Here is a 20,988-nt window from a genome sequence, read left to right on the forward strand (position 1 = left end):
CTTCATCAGTCAAAACCGCAGGAATAGGTCATATGGATAAAAGCAATTTGGGCTGATTGGAGTGCGGATTTTTGCCTAGATGACCTAGTCATGATGGCGTAGATATAGGGGATAAAAGCGATTCTCCGCCATTCAATGCTGATTTTCGCGCTCATGCAGCCAACATACACACACAGGCAGTCAATGTCATTTGTGCAATTTGAGCTCTAGTGAGGGTGCCTTCAAGAGTGGATGGCTCATTTTCCCTAAGCTTGACAATAACCCATAGCTGCTGCTTCATCAGCTATCCCCATAGCTTTGTCTGCTACGTATGGAAGCCCTCCCCATTGAATTTCTCGACCCCTTTGTGCGAATAGAGGGGTCTTAACTATTGGCGATGTGCCAATGTCAATGTTTACCGCTTTACAAAAGCACTATAATGATAGTCCCCATAAGTGGGCACTGAGAATTATGGCATACATTACCAATGATATGCCTTGGAATACAAGCATTTTAAGCTTTTTAATTTAGGGGAAGAGAGAAGGATAGAAAGGAGGAGAGAGTGATTTCCTTTGCTTTGAGTTCTCGAAGAAGCCGTGAAGCCTTTGAAGCTCTTGAAGATAAAAGCTTGGAAATTTTTGAACCCCTTTTGAAGCTTGGAAATTTTCTTCAAAGCCTTTGCCTTGGTGCTCTAGCCCTTGTACAAGCTATGCCTCGAGCCTCAAAGAGAAGGCCTTGCTGCCTCTGATTACCTGCGGGAATGTTAAAGCTCATTTAGGGGGGCTTTTCCTTGGAAGATGGAGTTTGATGGAGCTTTAACTCCACGCAAAAGCGTGCCCTTAAAGGGCTTGGGGGCCAATGGGAGTCGAGCTGCCCGTGGGACTGCTCTCTGGCGCAGCTTCCAAAAAGTGGGGTTAATGGTGTCCTCACATCCGCGTGTAAGGCAAAAGGGGCTGGCATGTGTGATCTCCCACTTTTGGACCCACTTGCCTTCTAGGCCATGTTGAAATTCCGTACCCAATCCCCCCCCCCTCTCCCTCCCTCTTGAAATAGAGAGTTTGACCTCGTGACCTCACCAAGGGGAAGCGCCCTAAATGAGGATGGCCCAGCCAAGTAGCCCACAAATTGCTCTTGTGGAGGAATCCTGAAATACAGGAATATGAGCTTCTATTATGCAGTGTAACACACGAAACAAAATACACACACACACACACACACCCAAATATAGACATAATTTGAGGGTTGCGTTTTACACAAGCAACCAAATACACACACACACACACACACCCAAATATAGACATAATTTGAGGGTAGGGTTTTTTATGGGTCTCGGAATGCAGAGCTTAGTGGCTCTAATGGAAGCTTATCATGAAGGCTTTCTCCACACGCACAATGCATGAATCACACAATGCTCTAATTTGAAGGTTGGGTTTTGTGGGCCTCGGAGCTTGGAATGCACAGCTTAGTAGCTCTAATGGACGCTTATGATGAAGGTTTTCTCCACACGCACAATACATGAATCACATAAATCAAAGGGATTAATTTGGGGGATTGATTGTGCAAAAAATTGACCATAAAATGCACAATCAGGTGAAGTGAAATTGAATCAATTGAATGAGAGAGAAAATGAAATGAAATGTTATATTAACGTCTTCAAAAGGCCAAAGTGACCTATGAGACCAGAAAGTTACAATGTGGTGGATCTGAGAGAGAGAGAGAGAGAGAGAGAGAGAGAGAGAGAGAGAGAGAGAGAGATGAAATGAAATGAAATGTTATATTAACGTCTTCAAAAGGCCAAAGTGACCTATGAGACTAGAAAGTTACAATGCGGTGTATCTGATACAAAGTCAGATTAACAAAATAAATTAAACTAGGATAACAAAATATAAATACTGTGGGATCCTAAACTAAGCAGTACAATGTGAAGACAATATGGGGGGGGAGTACAGATCCATCTTCATCTGCACTCTGGACGACGAAAGAGTATGGCTTGAATCCTTTGCCGTAGCCTCCTTCGAAATTGTGTAGCTCCTCTCCTCCCTCGGGGTCGTCTAGATCTCCCTAGCTCCAATGCTCGGTCTATGAGAATGCCAGTAGTGCGGGTAGACCTCTCCACCGTCGTTGGTTGCTCCTCTGTCTGTTCTTCTGGGTGTACAGTATCTAGTGTAAAGAAATCTGTGATCTGTCTCTGGGGATGTCTCTCTTCACCTCTCTTCAGTAAGGTTCCTCTATGCTTGTGTAACTCAAGTAGATAAAGCCCAAGACATCTTTGATCCTCGTAACTCATGACCCTACATAGAGGCCCAAAACCTTCTCTGAATAGACAGTGAAAACGACCTCGTATCTCATAGTATACTGTGCAATGACATATGTAATGTACTTCTGTCTCTGGCTCTAGATGGCATAAGCGGCATATTCTGTTATCTGCCGGTGTCCCTCTAAATCTGCCAATCTCAATCTCGAGCTGATGTGAGGACATGCGTATCTGGCCAATGGCACAACGCAAACCATGCGAAAGATGCGTATCCATATAGCTAGGTCGAATCACAAACCCATCCCCCGTGAGGTGGAGAAGATGCTCTCTATAGAAAGCCATCTTTGTGCCCAACTCTTGTAACGGCTCTATCCATGTCCTTCTCGTGTCCAGCTAGATCAAATCCTGACGGATGAGTCTATTAATCTCTACCCGTGTCAGAGACCTCAAGGGTGCCTGAAGAGAGTATTGAAAAGGAGGCAACCTATCCATGGTGAAACCATGTGTCTGAAACCATGATGTCATCTGAGCATACCAGCATGATGTGTCCCCATTAAAAGCTAATTGTCTGCAGGACTCTAGAGCCACCCTGGCATATCTGTCTCTGGTAGTATCCCATAGACTGTGTACAAAGGAGACTGATCTTGTGAGCGCCTCAATCTCCATAGGGGGGACAGCTAATTCCGCTCGAATAATATCATGCGGTACAAAAACCTTGGCTCTAATCAGCCGAGAGATCATAGATACCAAGGGCTTCTCCATACTCCTCCACCCATCCTGGCCTATAGAAGGTCCCCAAACCTACACCCCATATAACATAGTAGAGGCTACCAAAGTATCAAAGAGCCATAACTTTGTCCTAGGTTCCTGGAATTGAACTTGTGAACACATCCTCTCCATTCCTCCCAAAGCCGCACCGGCTCTAGTTAGTCTAGTCTCTGTTGCTCTTCTCAAAGAAAATCTCGGCCCCGTGAAGACTACCCCCAGGTAAGTGTATGCATCTGTATACTCCACAATCTCCTGACCATATTTGAAAGTAGGTACTGATCTCCTGACCCATTGTGGTGTGGTGTTAAACACCATAACCTTTGTTTTACCTAGGTTTACACCCATGCCACTATCCTCTGCAAAACTGCGTAGAGAGAGGGAATGAAATGAAATGTCATTTTAACATCTTCAAAAGACGAAAATGACCTATGAGACCAAACTGATACAATCCTTGTGGATCTAATCCAATGTGTGGATACAAAAATAAAATGAAGTAAATTGAAAGACTAAAACTAAAAGACTCAAATTGTCAGCCTGAAAAATATCATCATCATTATCCATGCCCGAGGATGCCCAACATCGGGCGTTGTCTGAGAAAGTATTGCATCAGTCGCTGAAGAGCTTCGTCAATGTCCGTCTCTGTAAATAATTGTACCGGGCATCTTCCATGTCGTGCTAGAATAGTCCTGATTCTCTGGTGGATCCTCCATCGATGTCGTGGTTGCCCCCGTAGACGTGGACGTCTAGCACTCCCGAGCTCAGTGGCTCTGTCCACTAATATACCTTTGGTAGAAGTGGGCTCTGAAGTTTGCTGCGAAGCATGCTCATCCGGTTGCTGAGTCCCTGCTCTAAAGAAGTCAGTGATCTCCCTCTATGAATGTCTCCCACTACCTAGCAAAAACAACTCGAGGCATCTCTGATCCTAATATCTCATGACTCTAGCCAATGGTCCAAAGCCCTCTCTGAATAGACAGTGAAAGCGGCCTCGTATCTTGTAGTATACCGGACAATGACAAATGTGGTGTAACTCTGTCTTGGGCTCGATATGACATAACTGGCATATCCTGGCTTCTGTTGATACTCTCTAAATCTGCCAGTCTCAATCTCTAGCTGATGCAATGATGTGCGCATCTGACCAATAGCACATCGTATCCCATAGGATAAATGAGTGTCCATATAGGCCGGTCTGATCACATATCCATCCTTTGTTAGTTGGAGGAAATGCTCTCTATAGAAAGCCATCTTCGTGCCCAACTCTTGTACCGGCTGTATCCATGTGCTTCTAGTATCTAGTTGAATCAAATCCTGATGTATAGGTCTAGTGGTCTCCATCCGTGTGAGAGAAAGGGAGGTTGCATCCAAGGAGTACTAGAATGGAGGCAGTCTATCCATGCTGAAGCCGTGTGATTGAAACCATGATGTCATCTGCCCATACCAACATGCTGTGTCCCCTTGTACCGCTAGCTGTCCGGATGATTCAAGTGCTAGCCGAGCATATCTGTCTCTGGAAAGGTCCCATAAATTATGCATGAAGGAAACTGATTTAGTAAGGGCCTCAACTACAAGAGGAGGGGCAGCCAGCTTAGTGTAGCGGAGATAATGTGTCATGCCCTGTATAGTGGGTGCTCCTCACTGCAATGTGCGTGAGATCTCACTCCACAAAATGCAAACAAAGAAGACAATGAACAACAGAGCAACAACAGTACGACTCAGCAATGAACATGAACAGCATGAACATCCACTAACTCAAAGAAACCAACACAGACTCTGGCATGGCAGCACACTCAACTCCAGCCCAGATCTCATAGGTACAATGGGGGTGTCGAGGCTCAACTGTGCAGGGATGGTGGAGACGTGATGTGTACAACTCAAGACGATAGACTCTAGACGACTGACCACACAAAAGTAGACACCATTGACACTGTAGCCGTACTATAGGTTGCCTGTCACAAGACCACTCATCGTCCCAGTGAGAGAGAACACCGAACTAGAGAGAACAGTGAAACAAGCAGGAAACACGTAGAACACTCTGACTGAAGAAGGTGATGCTTGGAGAAGATTTTGAGTTCCTAGGAGGAAGCTACCAATGAAGCAATGCCCGGTTTTAGATCGACACGTGGAGCCTCGGCCGCAATGAAACTCCGGGAAAATTTTCGGTTTTCTTAAAGGGAATGCCCAAACTCCGACTTGAATGCGTCTGTAGCAGTTGCTTCTAACACTGGAGGATTGAGGGGGTGGATAGTGCTCTAGGAAGTGAATAGGGCGAGGGGAGGTGGTAGGGGGAGGGTGCGGGCGAGAGGGAGTAGGTATGGACGAGGGGAGGAGGGGGGGTGGGTAGGGGGTGGGTAGGGGGTGGTTAGGGGCTAGGGGGAGAGAGGGGGTGGGTAGGTCTCAATCAGTATATTGGTGCACTCCTCCACTGAGAGGCCTGTACCATTTCTGCCAGCTGTGCCTTCCAATAGACGGTCCCAGAGCTCCTCTGTATAAACGAAATCAGTCTCTGGTGTAAATGTATAGCGGGTGTGTCGCTTGCCTCCTGGTGTCTGGGTTGTACTATACTGAAATTTAACGGACAGTGTCAATAGAGCATCATCTACTGCTATGCCCACTGGCCTGGCTCCCATTGTGAAATCTTGAATGCAAGGGATAAAGCTCGGTTGTGTCATAACATAATCTACTGTACTGGCCCCATGTCTATGTGGAAAGCATGTGAAACCGGCTGCTCCAGGAAATCACTGTAAGCCATTAAGTATGGCTAATCCATGTGTGGTCGTCATTTCCATGAGGTATCTCCCATACTCCGTTTACTCTCTATCATCTGAGCATCTGTCAAACCCCAACTCACCCGCATCCAGCTCTCGAAGCACCTCATCTGAGGTGTCGTAGAAGACTGTCTGCGAGTTGCCCGTTCGGGCATTGAAGTCCCCTAGGAGAATGATATCACCATCCCTTGAAAACTCCCAAATATCATCATCTAGGATAGAGAAAGGCGACTGCCCTCTGGATGCGGCATACATTGATGTACTGGGAGGAAAGTAACATATGGCAATATATAGGAATCGACCTGTGTCAGGTCTCACTCTCACCCACATATATCTAGCATGATTATCTCTTCGTACAATATGCAGTAATGGTTGTAGTTCCTCTCTGAATAGCATTACTCCTCCTGAACCTCTACTCCCGTGCTCAGATCTCGCATCTGTCCTGTGAGCTGTTTCCCATCTGTATCCCACCACATGTGGCATTACCTGTCCAGGGGCCTGATGAGTCTCTGAGAAGAACACAATATCATTGTCTTTGAAACTCTCCTCAAATGCACCCACGTCCAACCTCATAGACCCATTACAGTTCCAGGTAGCCATCTTCAGTGTGGTCCCATAGGTCTCGCACCGTCATGCAGTACGCCGCTCTAAAATCACCACCCGTCCATCTCTGTAGAAGGCTATCTTTCCCTTCTCACTTGCCGCTGTAATCTCTGGCATTACCTCTCTCATATGTGCGAGCTGTGAGAGGGTCAGGTCATCACCGAGGAAAATACCTGTCTTTTTGAGAGTAGGCCTCTTCCTCAAGAATTCCTTCTTCTCTTCCGACGAGGGGAAGCGTAGTATGAGAGCTCTCCCCTTTGAAGACTCTCCCGGGCCATCACTTTTCTTACCTACCCTCCATGCCTTTGTGTGCAAAGGCTTTTCCATCCCCATCATGGATGTAAGGCTTGTGACCTCTTTCTCCACGTTGTTTATGTCCTTGAGACCGGTCACTCTCACATGCAATGCTCGCATCCGCCTTCTTTGTTCCTCTTCGAGAGTCATGTTAATTATCGTCGGTGTACAAGGAGTTTCTTGACCTTTCCCTTTCTTGACGACCTCGATCCATTTTTCAGCCTCGTCCGCCTTTTTCTGTGTCCTTGTTATCATCTCCGCCCATGAAGATGTCTTTGCCACACTCAGCTTCTCTTCCTCTGTGATCAACCTTACCTGTTCCTTATTTTCCTTGATTTCATCAATTACCGAGGGTTGAAATTCGCCTTCCTCTAGTCCATTGCTTACTCTATCAGCAAGCTCCTGTTTAAGGGCTGAGACTTCTTTTTTGAGTACCCGTATCTCGGCGTTTGGGTTCTCCTGTTTGAGGGCTGATACTTCTTCTTTGAGTGTCTGTATTTCTACGTTAAGGCTCTCTTTCTCCTTCTTCCACTGTGCGCCTTCATTGAAGACCATCTGAAGGAAGTTGGCCTTCTCCTTCCACCATCCTTCCATCTCTGTTTTCCATTCCTTCATTTCCCTCTCCATCTGCACCATCCGCTTATTCGTGAGCATGAAGGTTGCCTTTGCTCGGGGCTTGCAAACAGGTGAGACATTGGCGGCTTCTGTGTCCTGTGCAGGGTCTTCTTCAAGTGGATCCATTCCGGTGAGGCCCAAAGAATCAGACACACACAGAGAGAGAGAGAGAGAGAGAGAGAGAGAGAGAGAGAGAGAGAGAGAGAGAGAGAGAGAGAGGAGTGATAGATGGGCTGAGGAGAGAGGGGGGGGAAGGGGGGGGGGGGGGGGGGGGGGTTGTTTTTCCGCGATAGACAGAGAAGGGGGGAAAAAGAGGGAAGAGAGAGAGAGAGAGAGAGAGAGAGAGAGAGAGAGAGAGAGAGAGATGAAATGAAATGAAATGTTATATTAACGTCTTCAAACGGCCAAAGTGACCTATGAGACCAGAAAGTAATAATGTGGTGGATCTGATACAAAGTCAGAGTAACAAGATGACAAAAATGAAATGACAAAATAAAATACTATGGAATCCTAAACTGCTACGTGTGAACTGAGCAGCTAGCTGGGATAGCTAGATCACAAGACATCCAGCATCGGTCGCTGGCGGATGTCATCAATCTGCTCCATCAGTAGCCTGACCGGGCGTCGTGCATGTCGGGCCAAAGTGATCCGAATCCTCTGATGCACCCTCCGTAGATGTTGTGTAGTCCTCCGCAGTCGTGGGCGTCTGGATCTCTCCAGCTCAGTCGCTCGGTCGATCAGTGTGCCTCAACTGTGAGGCGACGAGCTCTGCTGTGGTAGTAACTCCTCCGGGTGTCCACTGGCAGCTCTAAAGAAGTCTGTGATCTGTCTCTGAGACTGGCTATCCTCTCCTCTCATCAGGCTCTCTCTGTGTCTGCGTAGCTTGACCAAAAACAAACCCAAGCATCTCTGATCCTCGTACCGCATGACTCTAGCGAATGGTCCAAAGCCCTCTCTGAACAAGCAATGGAAGCGGCCTCGTATCTCGTAGTAGACGGGGTGTGAAGATGTGCGTATCTGGCCAATAGCACATTGTATCCCATGACACAAGTGGGTGTCCATGTATCGGGCCTCGTCGCAAAACCATCCACCGTAAGCTGGAGGAGATGTTCTCTGTAAAAAGCCATCTTCATGCCCAGCTCCTGTTCTGGCTATATCCATGTCCTCCTAGTGTCGAGCTGAGTCAAGTCCTGGCGGATGAGCCTGGTGATTTCGGACTGTGTAAGAGAGAGAGAGAGAGAGAGAGAGAGAGAGAGAGAGAGAGAGAGAGAGAGAGATGAAATGTTATATTAACGTCTTCAAAAGGCCAAAGTGACCTCTGAGACCAAAAAGTTACAATGCCGTGTATCTCATACAAAGTCAGATTAACAAAATAAATTCAACTAGGATAACAGAATATTAAACACTGCGGAATACTAAACTAAGCTGATAGGTGTGAAAGGTGAAAGGCGCAAAATGTGTGAACTAAGCAGTACAATGTGTAGACAATATGGGAGGGAAGCAGAGAATCCACCTTCATAGAGATCCATCTTCATCTGCACTCTGGACGACAAAAAAGTATGGCTCGAATCCTTTGTTGTAGCCTCCTTCGAAACTGTGTAGCTCCTCTTCTCCAACAAGGTCGTCTAGATCTCCCTAGCTCCAATGCTCAGTCTATGAGAATGCCAGTAGTGCGGGCAGACCTCTCTATTGTTGGCTGCTCCTCTGTCTGTTCTTCTGGGTGTACAATATTGTTGGACTCTGCACTCAGAGAGCGAGTAGAGGCTCTCTGGACAGAGCACTTGGACAGGCAGGATTGTCCTGCTGACAGAGTGACCTAAGGATTAGCTCAGATTAGCCGTTTCTTTCTCCAGGACTCTTTGGCTCGCCGGGCTGCAACGAGAGAGGAGGAGCAGCGTCTCAGACGGGGCATTGCTTCGTTACAGAGGATGCAAGAGAAGCATCCAGACAGTCCTTGGTTGGAGGAGCAGCTACAGCAGGCTCGACAGGAGCTTGTTAGCACAGAGGAGAGGTGACATGAGTTTGCTTTTCACCGACAGGCATCTCAGTGGACCCAGGTGGGCGACAGAGTGACTGGTGCTTTCTTTGAGGCAGTGGGACCTCGGCATTCGCATGCCAAGGTCAGTCGACTGCAGAGGCCCGACGGGTCAGTTGCTTCTGAGCTCGAGGATATGCGTGCAGTTGCTACTGACTTTTACCGTGAGTTACTGTCTGCAGAGCCCCAGTCAGAGCGCCAGGATGCATGTAGGGAGCAAGTTTGGGCACAGATGCCTTGTCTTGTGACTGAGGAGATGCGTCAGAGGCTTGAGTTGCCACTTCCGCTTGAGGAGCTGCACACGGCTCTTAGGGCCCTCCCCCGTGGTAGCTGTCCAGGTGAGGATGGGCTGACTCCCAGTTCTTTCTTGGAGTACTGGGACCGCTTGGCCCAGATCTCTGTAGTGCTTTTCAGTACATTTTGCAACCAGGAGTGATGCCTGACAGCATGAGTGAGGGCCTGATCTACCTCATTCCCAAGGAGGGTGGCTGCTTGGATGAGATTCAACAGTGGCGCACCATCACCATCCTCAACTCAGCCTACAAAATTCTTGCCAAGTCTCTGAGTTTGAGGATTCAACTAGCTCTAGAGAGCCTTATACATGGGACTCAGACAGGTTTTGTCAAGGAACGCAGTATCCTTGACAACATCTTTACTTTTTGGGAGGCTTCTGCCCTGGCACGGCTCCGTGGTGAGGACCTCGTGATTCTTCTTCTCGATTTTGAGAAGGCATATGACAAAGTTGACTGGGACTTTCTAGTGGGCACTCTACGCAGGATGGGCTTCTCAGATGCTTGGATCAGAGGGGTGTCAGCTTTGTACAGACAGGCTCATAGTCAGGTACTTTTGGCAGGAGGTAGAGGTGATCGCTTCATGCTTACACGTTCGGCCAGCCAGGGCTGTCCTCTTGCCCCCTTCCTCTTTCTGTTCTATGCGGAGGCGATGAGCAGGTTTTTAGTGTCGCAGCAGGTTGGTCTACGGGGCTTAGCACTCCCTATTCGGGGAGATGAGCTGCTGGACGTTGAGTTTGCAGACGACTCAGCCTTGTACTTAGATGGCCAGGAGGCCAACCTTCACAGGTGTGAGCAGGCTCTGGAGACCTTCTGTTGTGCATCGGGCGCACTGATCAACAGGAGAAAGACAGTGGCTTTCTCGGTTGGTAGTGCTCCTGTGCCCGATTGGATGCCAGGAGAGGGTTTTAGGTGGATCCCCCAAGGGACTGCAGTTGGGTACTTGGTCAGGTTGGTTTGGACTTGTCTCCCGAGGAGCAGATTGCTCCCCTCCTCCTATCTATCAGGAGGAAGTTGTTACATTGGAGCTCAGCACGACTTTCTTTGGCTGGAAGAGTAGTAGTGGCCAACCAGGTGTTGTTGGCGACTATGTGGTACATCACTTCTTGCTGGATCTTCTCTAGTTCCTGTATCAGCCAGGTAGAGAGGCTGATCAGGAACTTCCTTTGGTCAGGACGTGACACTCAGGTAGCCCGAGCCAAAGTGGCTTGGCAGGTCATCACTCTTCCTTGTTCACAGGGAGGGCTTGGGATCATTGACCCAGCACAGCACAGCAGAGCCCTTCTTGGGAAGTTCATCGTCAGAGGACTCCTTCCAGGTGAGGAGCCCTGGAAGGAGTTCTTGCTACAGCGGCTTCGTGCTAGGGTGCCTCAGGCAGGAGGCCCCTGGCAACCTTCGACCAGATGGATCTTCACAGAGATGCGCAGAGTTGGTTTGAGCAGGAGACTGGAGGACCGCTTCGCTGTGAGTTTGCTTCGATCTTGGGAGCTCTTGCGGCGAGGCCTGGAGCAGAGACAGCCTACTTGCACGGAGGAGCACCTACAGCAGCCCCTTGTCTGGAACCCCATGGTTAGCACTCAGAGAGGCCACTTGGTTGGTAGTCGACCTCATGTTTCCTGAGGTCCCATGGCAACGAGTCCAACGCGCTCTCTAAGTGACTGGTTAGAGTTCACAGGCTTGTCAGAGGAGGTGCAGGCTCTCCACCTACAGGGCATGAGAGGGGTGCAGAGCATGTGCCAGGACATCTCAGAGGCAGTTCCAGCTGAGTGGCTCACGCCTCTCGAGCCAATAGCACCCAGGTGGATGGGAGCCTTCACACGACTGGAGGTTCTCATCTCAGTCAGGGCCTGCTCAGAGACTGTTCCAACCCTTTTCTTCGAGCTTCAGGCTGGGGGACGCCTACAGCAAGTTGCAGTAGAGGCCCCGTAGGTGGCAGAGTGTTGTTTTTAGAGGATCCGAGTAGTGGGCATCTGTGGGAGGACTTGTGTCATCGATCCTGACCCAGTAGCTCTTGAGACTGGACATTGGAGGCTGTGCACTAGCATGAGTACAGTGGGATCCTAGTGAGTGGCTCTGGAGGGACCCTTTCTCTTCTGCAGACCACCCAAGTGTCCCGTTCTTTCAGTACACTGTTCGACTGGGACGTCATATACTTGCAGCACAGAGAGAGGCCCGCCCCGCTGCAGCACCTCATTGGCAGGAGGAGGGTCTCACAGCTGAGTTCTTGGCAACCTTCTGGGAGAGGTTGTGGGACTCCAGACAGCCAAGGCAATCACCTTGTTTCAGTGGCTGGTCGCACACAGAGCTACAACAGTTGGGAGCTGACTAGGGCATAGTGGTCTCTCGGCCGCATGTGCAGCTTGTGACCATCTTGTGGAGAGTCAGCGTCACTGTCTTTGGGACTGCCCCTCGGCCCAGCAGGTGTGCCTACGAGTTCTTCGTCTGATGCCTGCTGTCTCCAGGGCTCGACAGTACACTTGGGGAGCAACGGCTTGGTCCACCCTCGCGTGCCCCGCACTTCATTTTGAGCTATCTTCCACCAGCAGGATGATAGTGATGCAAGAGGGGCGACCTATGCTACAGAGCTTACTCCACAGGAGTGGTGGAGTGAGAGAGAGGAGTTGTGGGAGCTCATCAGTGGCCTGACACTCTGGTTCATCTGGCGGGCCCGTTGCTTCCGCATCTTTGAGGCTCGCCCTGTGCCACCAACAAAGACTGTTCGCGATTTTTGGCTAGAGCTGATCCACACTCTCAGAGGACAGCTCGAGGGACTATAGGGCAGCTCCGACCGCATGCGAGAGCGCAGAGAGGCTTTCCTTCAACTCTGGCGTCCTGGGCCTTTCTACATTATGGTCCAGGGTGTACTCCGATGGAACTACTGACCACCTGTGTGGCTTTTCCCTCCCCCCATTTCTTGATTTAGCCCCATTGTACATATGCTGGTTTTTTGATTGGGAGAGTCTCCCACCATGTTGTTGTAGCCCTCTCTTGGAGAGGTGGTTGTAGCCCTATGGGCAGTTTCAATAACTAATAGAAGGATCTTTTTCTCGGAAAAAAAAAAGAATGTTCATGAAGTTAGAAACTTCTTGGGTTTGTGTTCTTACTACTGGTGGTTCATTCGAAAGTTTGCAGAGGTATCCTCCTTTGCACATTCTGATACAGAAAGAAGTCCCTTTTCTCGTGGGGGCCCACAGAGGTGACTGCCTTTCAGACATTGAAAGAGAAATTGACTACTGGACCAGTGTTGGCTTTGTCGGACTTGCAAAAGCCATCCAAAGTATATTGTGATACTTGTGGTCGTAGTCTGGGAACGGTCTTAATGCAAGAAGGCCATGTGCTTGCCTATGAGAGCCGATTGTTTTCAAGGCCAGAATTGACAGCACAGATTTATGAGAAAGAGCTTTTGGCGGTTTTCCATGCTCTCACTCAGTGGCGAGATTACCTACTCGGAGCCTATTTTACGGTTTTCACTGATCATCAAAGTTTACGCTACTTCTTGTCACAAAAGCAGCTTTCGGAAAAGCAGATGCGGTGGGCTAACATCTTGTCACAGTTTCACTTCCAGATTGTCCACGTACAAGGACAAAAGAACTTGGTGGCAGATGCTTTGTCCCGGAAGCTGTTGGTCTTGGCTATTTCCGCGATTCAACATAGAAGCTTCGAGGACATGGTTGATCAGTACACCACAGATCCGGATTTTTTGGATGTATTCACACGAATACAGAATGGGGAGGTCGTAGCAGGATACATCGAAGGATAGCACAAGGAGGGAGTGGGGGAATGGTGGGCACGCTACGGGCCTCGTGAGGAGGGAGTGTAGAGCGAGCGGGCAGCTCAGTGCAACGCGAGGGGGGGAGGGATGAGGCGGGGCTAGTAGGGTCAGGGCAGTGCGTGGGGGAGCAAGGAGGATTGCAGCGATGGCGGGCGCGAGAGAGAGCAGCAGCAGCAGCGAGCATTCGTCTTTGCACTGGCCAAGAATCTACAACTCTTAATCGAACTTGACCTAGCTATGGAAGGTAGTATCTCAATGGACTTTCACCATGAACTTGCCTAAACATAGCATAATCAATGAATTGATTAGAAAGTAAAGAAACCTAATGGATCTAATGTGATTAGGAAGATGTTAATCACTATTTAGCTCTGATACAAGTTATTAGGGTTAGGGGGGCATAATTAGAGTTGCACTCATGATGAGAGAATAGAGATAGAAATTGCAAAATGCACAAAGTGTAAAACCAACTAAGATAACTTGATGATGAGATGACCTAGCAACACTAGTAGAATGTTACAAGATGTGGCTACTTATATAGAAGTATCATGGTTAGTGCAAGTGGTAGTACAATGGCTAGGTGCAGCACTCAAGGGCCAAGAGGCATCTCCCCAGAGGGCAAAGGGCAACCTCCCAATGTAGCTTCCGAAGGGTACTTCTTGGCTCCTTGTGCAACTCAACTAAGCCCACATGCTGCCACATGGTCACCTAGATGCCGACTGAACTATTGACTAGATTGGAGATGGTATAGACTAATGTGTAGCGGCATAGGCCAAAGGCCATATGCCCAACAAAGAGCACCGTTGGTACCATGTCTGATGTCTGCGTCCATGTAGGTGGGTTGTATAATTAACCCATCTAGAGAGGTGTGTAGAAAATGTCTCTTGTAGTGCGCCACTTTTGTGCCAAGTGGTAGTGAGGACTTAATGAATGTTTTGCTTTGTGTCTAATTTCACAATATCAATCCAAATGACCCGATTCAGAAATGTGCTACTAAAATCGAGGAAAGGAGAGTCAAGGCTATAATCAAAAGGAAGGATACATAGAAGAAAAGGCCATGGAAAGCCATCCATATGCGCATCTAGACATACAAACATTTGGTGCCCCCTTCATCAGGAAATTCTTGGAAGATGCGAGTGGTAATCGAGGATACCATTGCAAGGATAGTTCCCATATCCTATGAAGGAATGGGACTAGTCGAAAAGAGTGCCTCCATGACCACTACAGAGGTCACTATCTCTGTCCTCACAACCTCATGCAGTATCGATGACTTGCATCGAAACATGGGTACAATCACCAACACAAGCTGGCCATCATAATAGTCTCCCTCTCGTCCACTGCATCCAGCCAATAGCTCCCTCCTTTTATAGTGGAGACTGGGCCACAAAATTTTCTTTCCATAAAGAGCAGCCAATGTAACCAGTGTATCAAACAGCCACGCTTTTTTGCTTGGCATTTGAAAGTTTGAAACTACATATCTGCACTTTGCCACTCAAGCACTCCCAAAGCTGCAACACCGCATGCAAGTTTCTCCTTTGCTACCTTCTTCATACAAAATTGATGCCCTTTCAAAGTGACTCCCAAGTATGCATAGGGTCTTACATACTCAACGTGAGCATGTAGACGTCCTAACCTAGTGTGTTTTTCCGGTACCTTTTAAGAGGATTTAATTGAAGGTGACTCAGGAATTTGAGAATTGAGTAAGATTTGACGTGATTTTATAACAATCAGTAGACCTAACTATGAAGTCCTATGTACATGACCCTTGCGGTCACATTTTCATCCATCATCATCAATAGGAGCACCTGAACTTCCAACAGCCAAAGGGTGTCTCCATGGACAAGCTTCTCTCTCATTTTCAACACCCCAGACTAGCAGCCCTCCAAGAGATGGACCATCCCAACATTGTGTCACAAGTTTGGTGATGTGGCACCCCTAGGGGGTTCGGGCCACTAAAAGGTCCCCAACTTTGGACTGAGGATTAGTGGTGCTAATCCTTTAATTAAGACTAAAACTTCATACTTAAGATCAAACTGAGACTCAAGACACCGAATGTGTGTTTGATTGATTGAACAAATGCTTCAAATTTGAGTACAATAGACAAAAAGACACAAATGAAAAGACACGTCTCATGGTGAAGAAATGCGACTTTAGACATAAAGACACGTCCTTTTGGCGAAGAGTCGCAACCGTAGAGCGAAAGGGTGTGACCAATCGTCGAAGGAGTGTGACTTTTGGCGAAGGGTCGCGACCATCCAAGCGTAGGGATCCTCCTTGGCATGGCACTTCGCATATCTGCAACTAGGAGTAGATGTAATACAGCAACATAGTCACAATCGTGACATTCCTTCCATTTAAAATGAGAGCCCATGTCAAAGAAATGAGTTTTGATGTTGATAGAACTCTGGAAAAGCATTGAATCTCCGAAAATCTTCAATCTTTGAGTTATCTGAAACCTTTGTCTTGAACCTTTTCTTCTTGCGAAACCTTTTTGCTTTGACTGCTAAATCCCATGTCATTGCAGTATTCAAAGACTCTTTAGAGGAATCTGGCATGATCAGGTTGACTGCAACGAAAGATTGAGCTTCAAAATCCTTCGTGTGATGTAAGACTTCTAAATTAAAATCTTACAGTAACTTCGAATTATTTGGCGAAGAGGAAATCTTCTAAAGACATTCTTCAGATGGGATAACTTCAACTTTAGTAATCACTGGAGAGGATTTTGGCTTGAGAGTATAATCATCTTCCAATAATGAATCCCAAAATTCTTCAGAATCATCTTCAGAAATTGCGACTTCATGACTTGCAATTGGCATATCATCGTCCAATAAAGAATCAAAGAAAGCATAGACGTCTTTAGACTCGGAATTTACAACTATGTCCTTATCTTTGTTTGGTACGAAGTATCACTTGGAAAAACTTCTTCATCAATAATAATTTCTGCATCTGCATCGGAAATCATATTCGTTTCATAATCCACTGTATCATCTTGTTTGACTTGTACACGTGAGGCTTGAATCACTCGTTCCGCATAATAAAGCCCGTGTAAAATCAGTTCATGTCCATCTTTGAACAAATTGATAGTATGTTCCTCGAAAGCTAATAGCTGGATCATACTGAAATAACCAATGCTGACCAAGAATCATGTCGTAATAAGATAAAGGCATGACTTTGAATCCACTTGATTTGCATACATTTGAATCTCGAACTGCAACTGTCAAACTGTCTGATCACAAGTTTAAATTGATCCATTTGCTAACTCCACATCATATAAGTGAGATGTCTTCTAAGTTGGCAAGCCAAGCTGTTGAACTATCTCAGTGCTGACAAAATTATTAGAGCATCCGCTGTCCACCAAAATGTTGATGGAGCAACCATTGAGAGTTCCAAGAAGGCTCAAAACTTGCTTTGAAAGAGGCTCCAAAACTGAATAACCACGCTGAGCATGCTTCATAAGAATAGTTGTATCCTCTGAGACGCGAATTGTATTGACCACAGAGTTTCCTTTATCTTGAGCAGAAGCTGATTGTTCAAAATTTGATGGTGTTTCCGCGTTGGAATTTCTTTTCAAATTAGACGGATTTGGTCTCTTTGGACATTGATACCATCTATGGTCACCACCGCATATTGTACATAAACCATCCTTCTTTGAAGCGGAAGATGCATTTGACGAAGAGCCTTGCTGACTATTGGAATGCCGATCTTGAGAAAATTCACGTCCTTTACCATGATCAAGTGGAGTATTTGAAGAAGATCTGCTTTGAGATTGTCAATCTTGAAAATAGAACCTTGAAGTTGAATAAGGTGTTGTGGCTTGCTGTTTGAATTGAGACTGATGTTGCTGACTTTGGCTATAGCTGTCTCTACAATCGCGTTGTGAAAAGCGAGCCCTGTTTGAAGATCTATCACCAAGAAAAAATTCCGTGAGGGCACCGATTATCTCCAAAACGCTCCACATAGGCAATTGCAGCATCCAAGGTGGTAGAGGTGGGTTCGAGTCCGTCGATAAAGCTGTGAAGTTTATCAGAGGGACTGAGATCCTCTATCTCCAGAGTTAGTCTTTGGGACTCTGCGATGTACGCGGCCAAGGAACCTGTCTCGCTCAGGCAGCGAAGAGAGGACCGGGCATGAAAATCCGCATTGGCAGGTTCGAACGCCTTGCGAATAGCACGCCGGAATTTATCCCAAGAAGGTGTGTTTACCATCAGCAACCCGTCGTTGCCACCAAAGAAATGTTGTGTCCTTGCGCAGAGAACTAGCAAGTGCAACTTTTTTACTCTCGACAAGTCTGTGTTTGGTAAGTACACCTCCATTTTGAATAGCCATTGGTCCAGCACGCGCTTGTCGCGGCGACCATTGTACGGTTCCGACAGTTTAACATTAAGCTTCTTCTTTTGTGCAGCATTAAAAATTTTATAAAGCAATTGAAGTTCGTGATTGTCTATCTCTTCAGTTGGATCTGGTTCGTTTGGTCCGTCCACTGAAGCTTCGGAAGAAGGTGTGGAAGATGCTGCATGTGTAGTCTGAGAAGCAGCACGACAACTTCGAGAAGTGTTTTGCGGCTTCATCTGATCCAAGCAAATGCGAAGTGATGCGAGGCTTGTGGAAAGTGTGGCCATCTGCTCTTTGATGAGAGCGAGGGCGTCTTCCGACTGTCCTACGCCATCTTGTGATGTCGGCATGGTGATTCCTCAAAAGGAGCTCCAATAGGTACAGGTCCTGGTTCAAGAACAGATTTTGGGACAGGTAAAGCTTCTGGGATGGGAGCACCTACGAGAACTGGAGCGCCCTCCGAGACTAGTTCTGGCTCCGACAAATTGGGAATTATGATAATTTCGAGTTCCGGAGTATCCGCAATAATAATCACTTCGGTGTAGCAGGAGTTTCTCGGAGAACACTGTCGGAAATCTCCTCTATGTATGAAAGATAAGGGATTGGCACTTTGAATTCCACGCCTGCCATGGGTGCGGTGTCCATGGTGCATGGAGAAGAGGACCAGTGTGAGAGGAGGAGCAACAAGGGCAATGTGGTAAATCTGGAAACACTTTCTGCCTTTCATTTTGTTTATTTTATTACGTAAGTGGTGAAAGGGTGGGGTTCACACAAGGGGTTTAAACTTTGGGGTTAATTTGGGGAGGCTGGCCAAGTTGGGCACCCTTAATAATTTAAACTTATAAGTGGGCTGCCATCAGCGTTAAAATGAACGAAGAGGTTTTTTACTCTAACGAAGGGGTAGCAGCCAGCACAAAATTTCAGCATGCAGCGTTTCCAAAAATCAGCCAGCGAATTCAGCAATCAGCCCAGCGTTTCCAGAATTCAGCCTAACGGCGTAGGAAAAGGGTGCCAGCAAGGGGGGAGATGGGGTGAGCACTTGGGAAAAAGGTGCTTCTTGCCGTCTTGTGCCCTTTTGCATGATGGGGTGCAAGTGCGGTTCGAAAGGGTGTCACCCAAGCAAAAGTGCACAAGGTTCTCCGGGTACGCCACGCACACACATCTGTTTTCTGTCTTTTATTTATAGAATTGGAACAGAAAAATTCATGTTACCTCATCTCACAATGTAACAAACTACTGACGTGTCAAAGCCCTGAAGAATGGAGCCCACTTGCAGATGTCGGCCGAGGGGCCTAAACCCTAAGAAGAACAAGTAGCAGAAGAAGAAGAAGTCCTACCAACTTATGGGGACCCCGTCCGATGGGGCCCCAAGTGACAAAGGATTAAAATAAAGCAGGACCTGCACACACCCACGCAAAGCTCATAACGTGGCAGCTGTATGGGGACCCCGTCCGATGGGGCCCCAAGTGACAAAGGATTAAAATAAAGCAGGACCTGCACACACCCACGCAAAGCTAATAACGTGGCAGCTGTACGGTAGTTTCCGAAAATTGCGCTCGCATGATGACGTGGCAGGCTGTACAGATTTCCACGTTTTGCGCTGGCTGATGACGTGGCAGCTGTATGGATTTCCGTGATTTACGCTGGCAGCTTTTTGTCTTTGCTTTTGAACCAAATGCTTTTGAGTTTGAAGGCTTTTTACTGTAAATTGCTTATTAGGTCAAGGGCCTTTAAATATGAGGTTAGGGCTCATTCTTTGGCATGCTTCCTGGAGAAAGTGCAGAGTCTGGAGTACCGGCTTGTACTGTGTTGATGCAATATAAAGAAATACCGAAAGGGGTGCCAAGGTTTGGGGCCAATACTCTCTGGGGTGGAATTCCGCCACTCTGTGTCGCGTGTCGTCTCTCTCTTTCAGTTCAGTTATTATTGAAGTGTTAAAAGTCTGTTTAGTCTTTTCTTTTCTATTGGCACGTGGTGCCCGTCTTGTGACAGTGGTATCAGAGCATCAAGCGTGTGCTTTTCTGAAAGCATACCGGTCCTACAAAAGAGCAAACAGAGCTATTGGAATTTTTATTTTGAGGTATCTTCGCCCTGCAACCTGAACTTACTAGCCACTCCAACCCTTACTTCATCGAGCGCGCTCCCATCTTCACCGCTCATGTCTTACAGGGCATAAGCCAATTAAGATCACTTGCAAGAGAAGGATCCGGATTTGTTTCAAGTCACTGTTTTTCTCAGAAGCAGTGCCATGCAGATGTTGATGTCTACAGCTACCAAGCAGCATACTCCAAGTACTTGGCAAGCTTTCAAGAAAAAAAAAATTGCCCGAAGTTGTATGATTTCCTACATCTTCCTTTGGAGTGCAACTGCTAGCAGAGTGGGGTATCCTGAAATGCTTGCCATGGAAACCCTAGCAGATTATAATTTGAAGTTTCTCGACATCTCTCAGTAGATGTCTCTTCACGAATAGATGACCTTGGAGATCCAGTGCGATTGCTATCTTGGGACTACTATCGCCGCCGACGCAAACACTATTTGTCCAAGAGCTGATGGACCATGCTGTGCTCGGCTACGACCTTACGAAATGAACCTAACCCTAATTTTTGGTGCAGGTTCCAGGATGGAAAGTCGGTCGACTATTTGAGCTCCACTAATGTCAAGATTGCTTTTTAAGTTTGAAATCTGTTTGAGAACTTGTTTGGCGATCTTGTTTGAAATGGATGGTATCTGTTTTGAACCTGTCTTGGTGCCGATTTGAATTGTTTGACTTTGGTTTTAATACTGGTTTCAATGATTTGTGACTTTACTCCCGGGTGGAGTAGTGACAAATGATGTTTGAGAATGCTTGTTCATACTCATGGCCCGGACCCTTGTGGGTATTTGCGGGGGGAGTATTGAATGATTAAAAAGTGTTGTTTTCTTACTCATGACCCGGACCCTTGTGGTTATTTACGGGGGGAGTATTGTCGTTGTGACTCCCAGCCCGGACCTGGATGGTTATGCGGGACGAGTATTAAGAAATCTGAGCAGTGGTTACTCTCAGCACCTCCAAACGACGCAGGCTGCGGTCTGGGGGGTGTTTGGTTGTAAAAGGCCTCTATATCTTCCGGCCCGGCCCTTTTTAGGTTACGCGGGAGGAGTGACGAGGGAGTCGTTGAATATCTCTCGGCTCGGATCTTATTAGGTTATGCGGGAGGAGTGTTCAGCGGCAACTTTAAGTTTCTATGTCTTGTAACATGCATATGTGAGCATTTGTGTTGCATTGTGATGTGCCAATTACTGAATAT

The 20,988-nt window shown here is 47.2% G+C and overlaps 2 protein-coding genes across 3 annotated transcripts in view; both read right to left on the reverse strand.

Annotated features, from left to right (window-relative positions):
• Window positions 1-20,988, reverse strand: part of RECQL2 (RECQ helicase L2) — a 204,541-nt gene that overhangs the window by 59,484 nt on the left and 124,069 nt on the right. The window lies entirely within an intron of this gene.
• Window positions 6,386-7,401, reverse strand: LOC147444626 (uncharacterized). Its single transcript, XM_086527655.1, has one exon. It carries the CDS (start codon window positions 7,399-7,401, stop codon window positions 6,394-6,396), a length of 1,008 nt encoding a protein of 335 aa, XP_086383781.1. The 3' UTR covers window positions 6,386-6,393.

The sequence above is a fragment of the Adiantum capillus-veneris genome, chromosome 13 (assembly GCF_014529385.1).
Source record: "Adiantum capillus-veneris isolate H3 chromosome 13, ASM1452938v2, whole genome shotgun sequence".
Lineage (NCBI taxonomy): Eukaryota > Viridiplantae > Streptophyta > Polypodiopsida > Polypodiales > Pteridaceae > Adiantum > Adiantum capillus-veneris.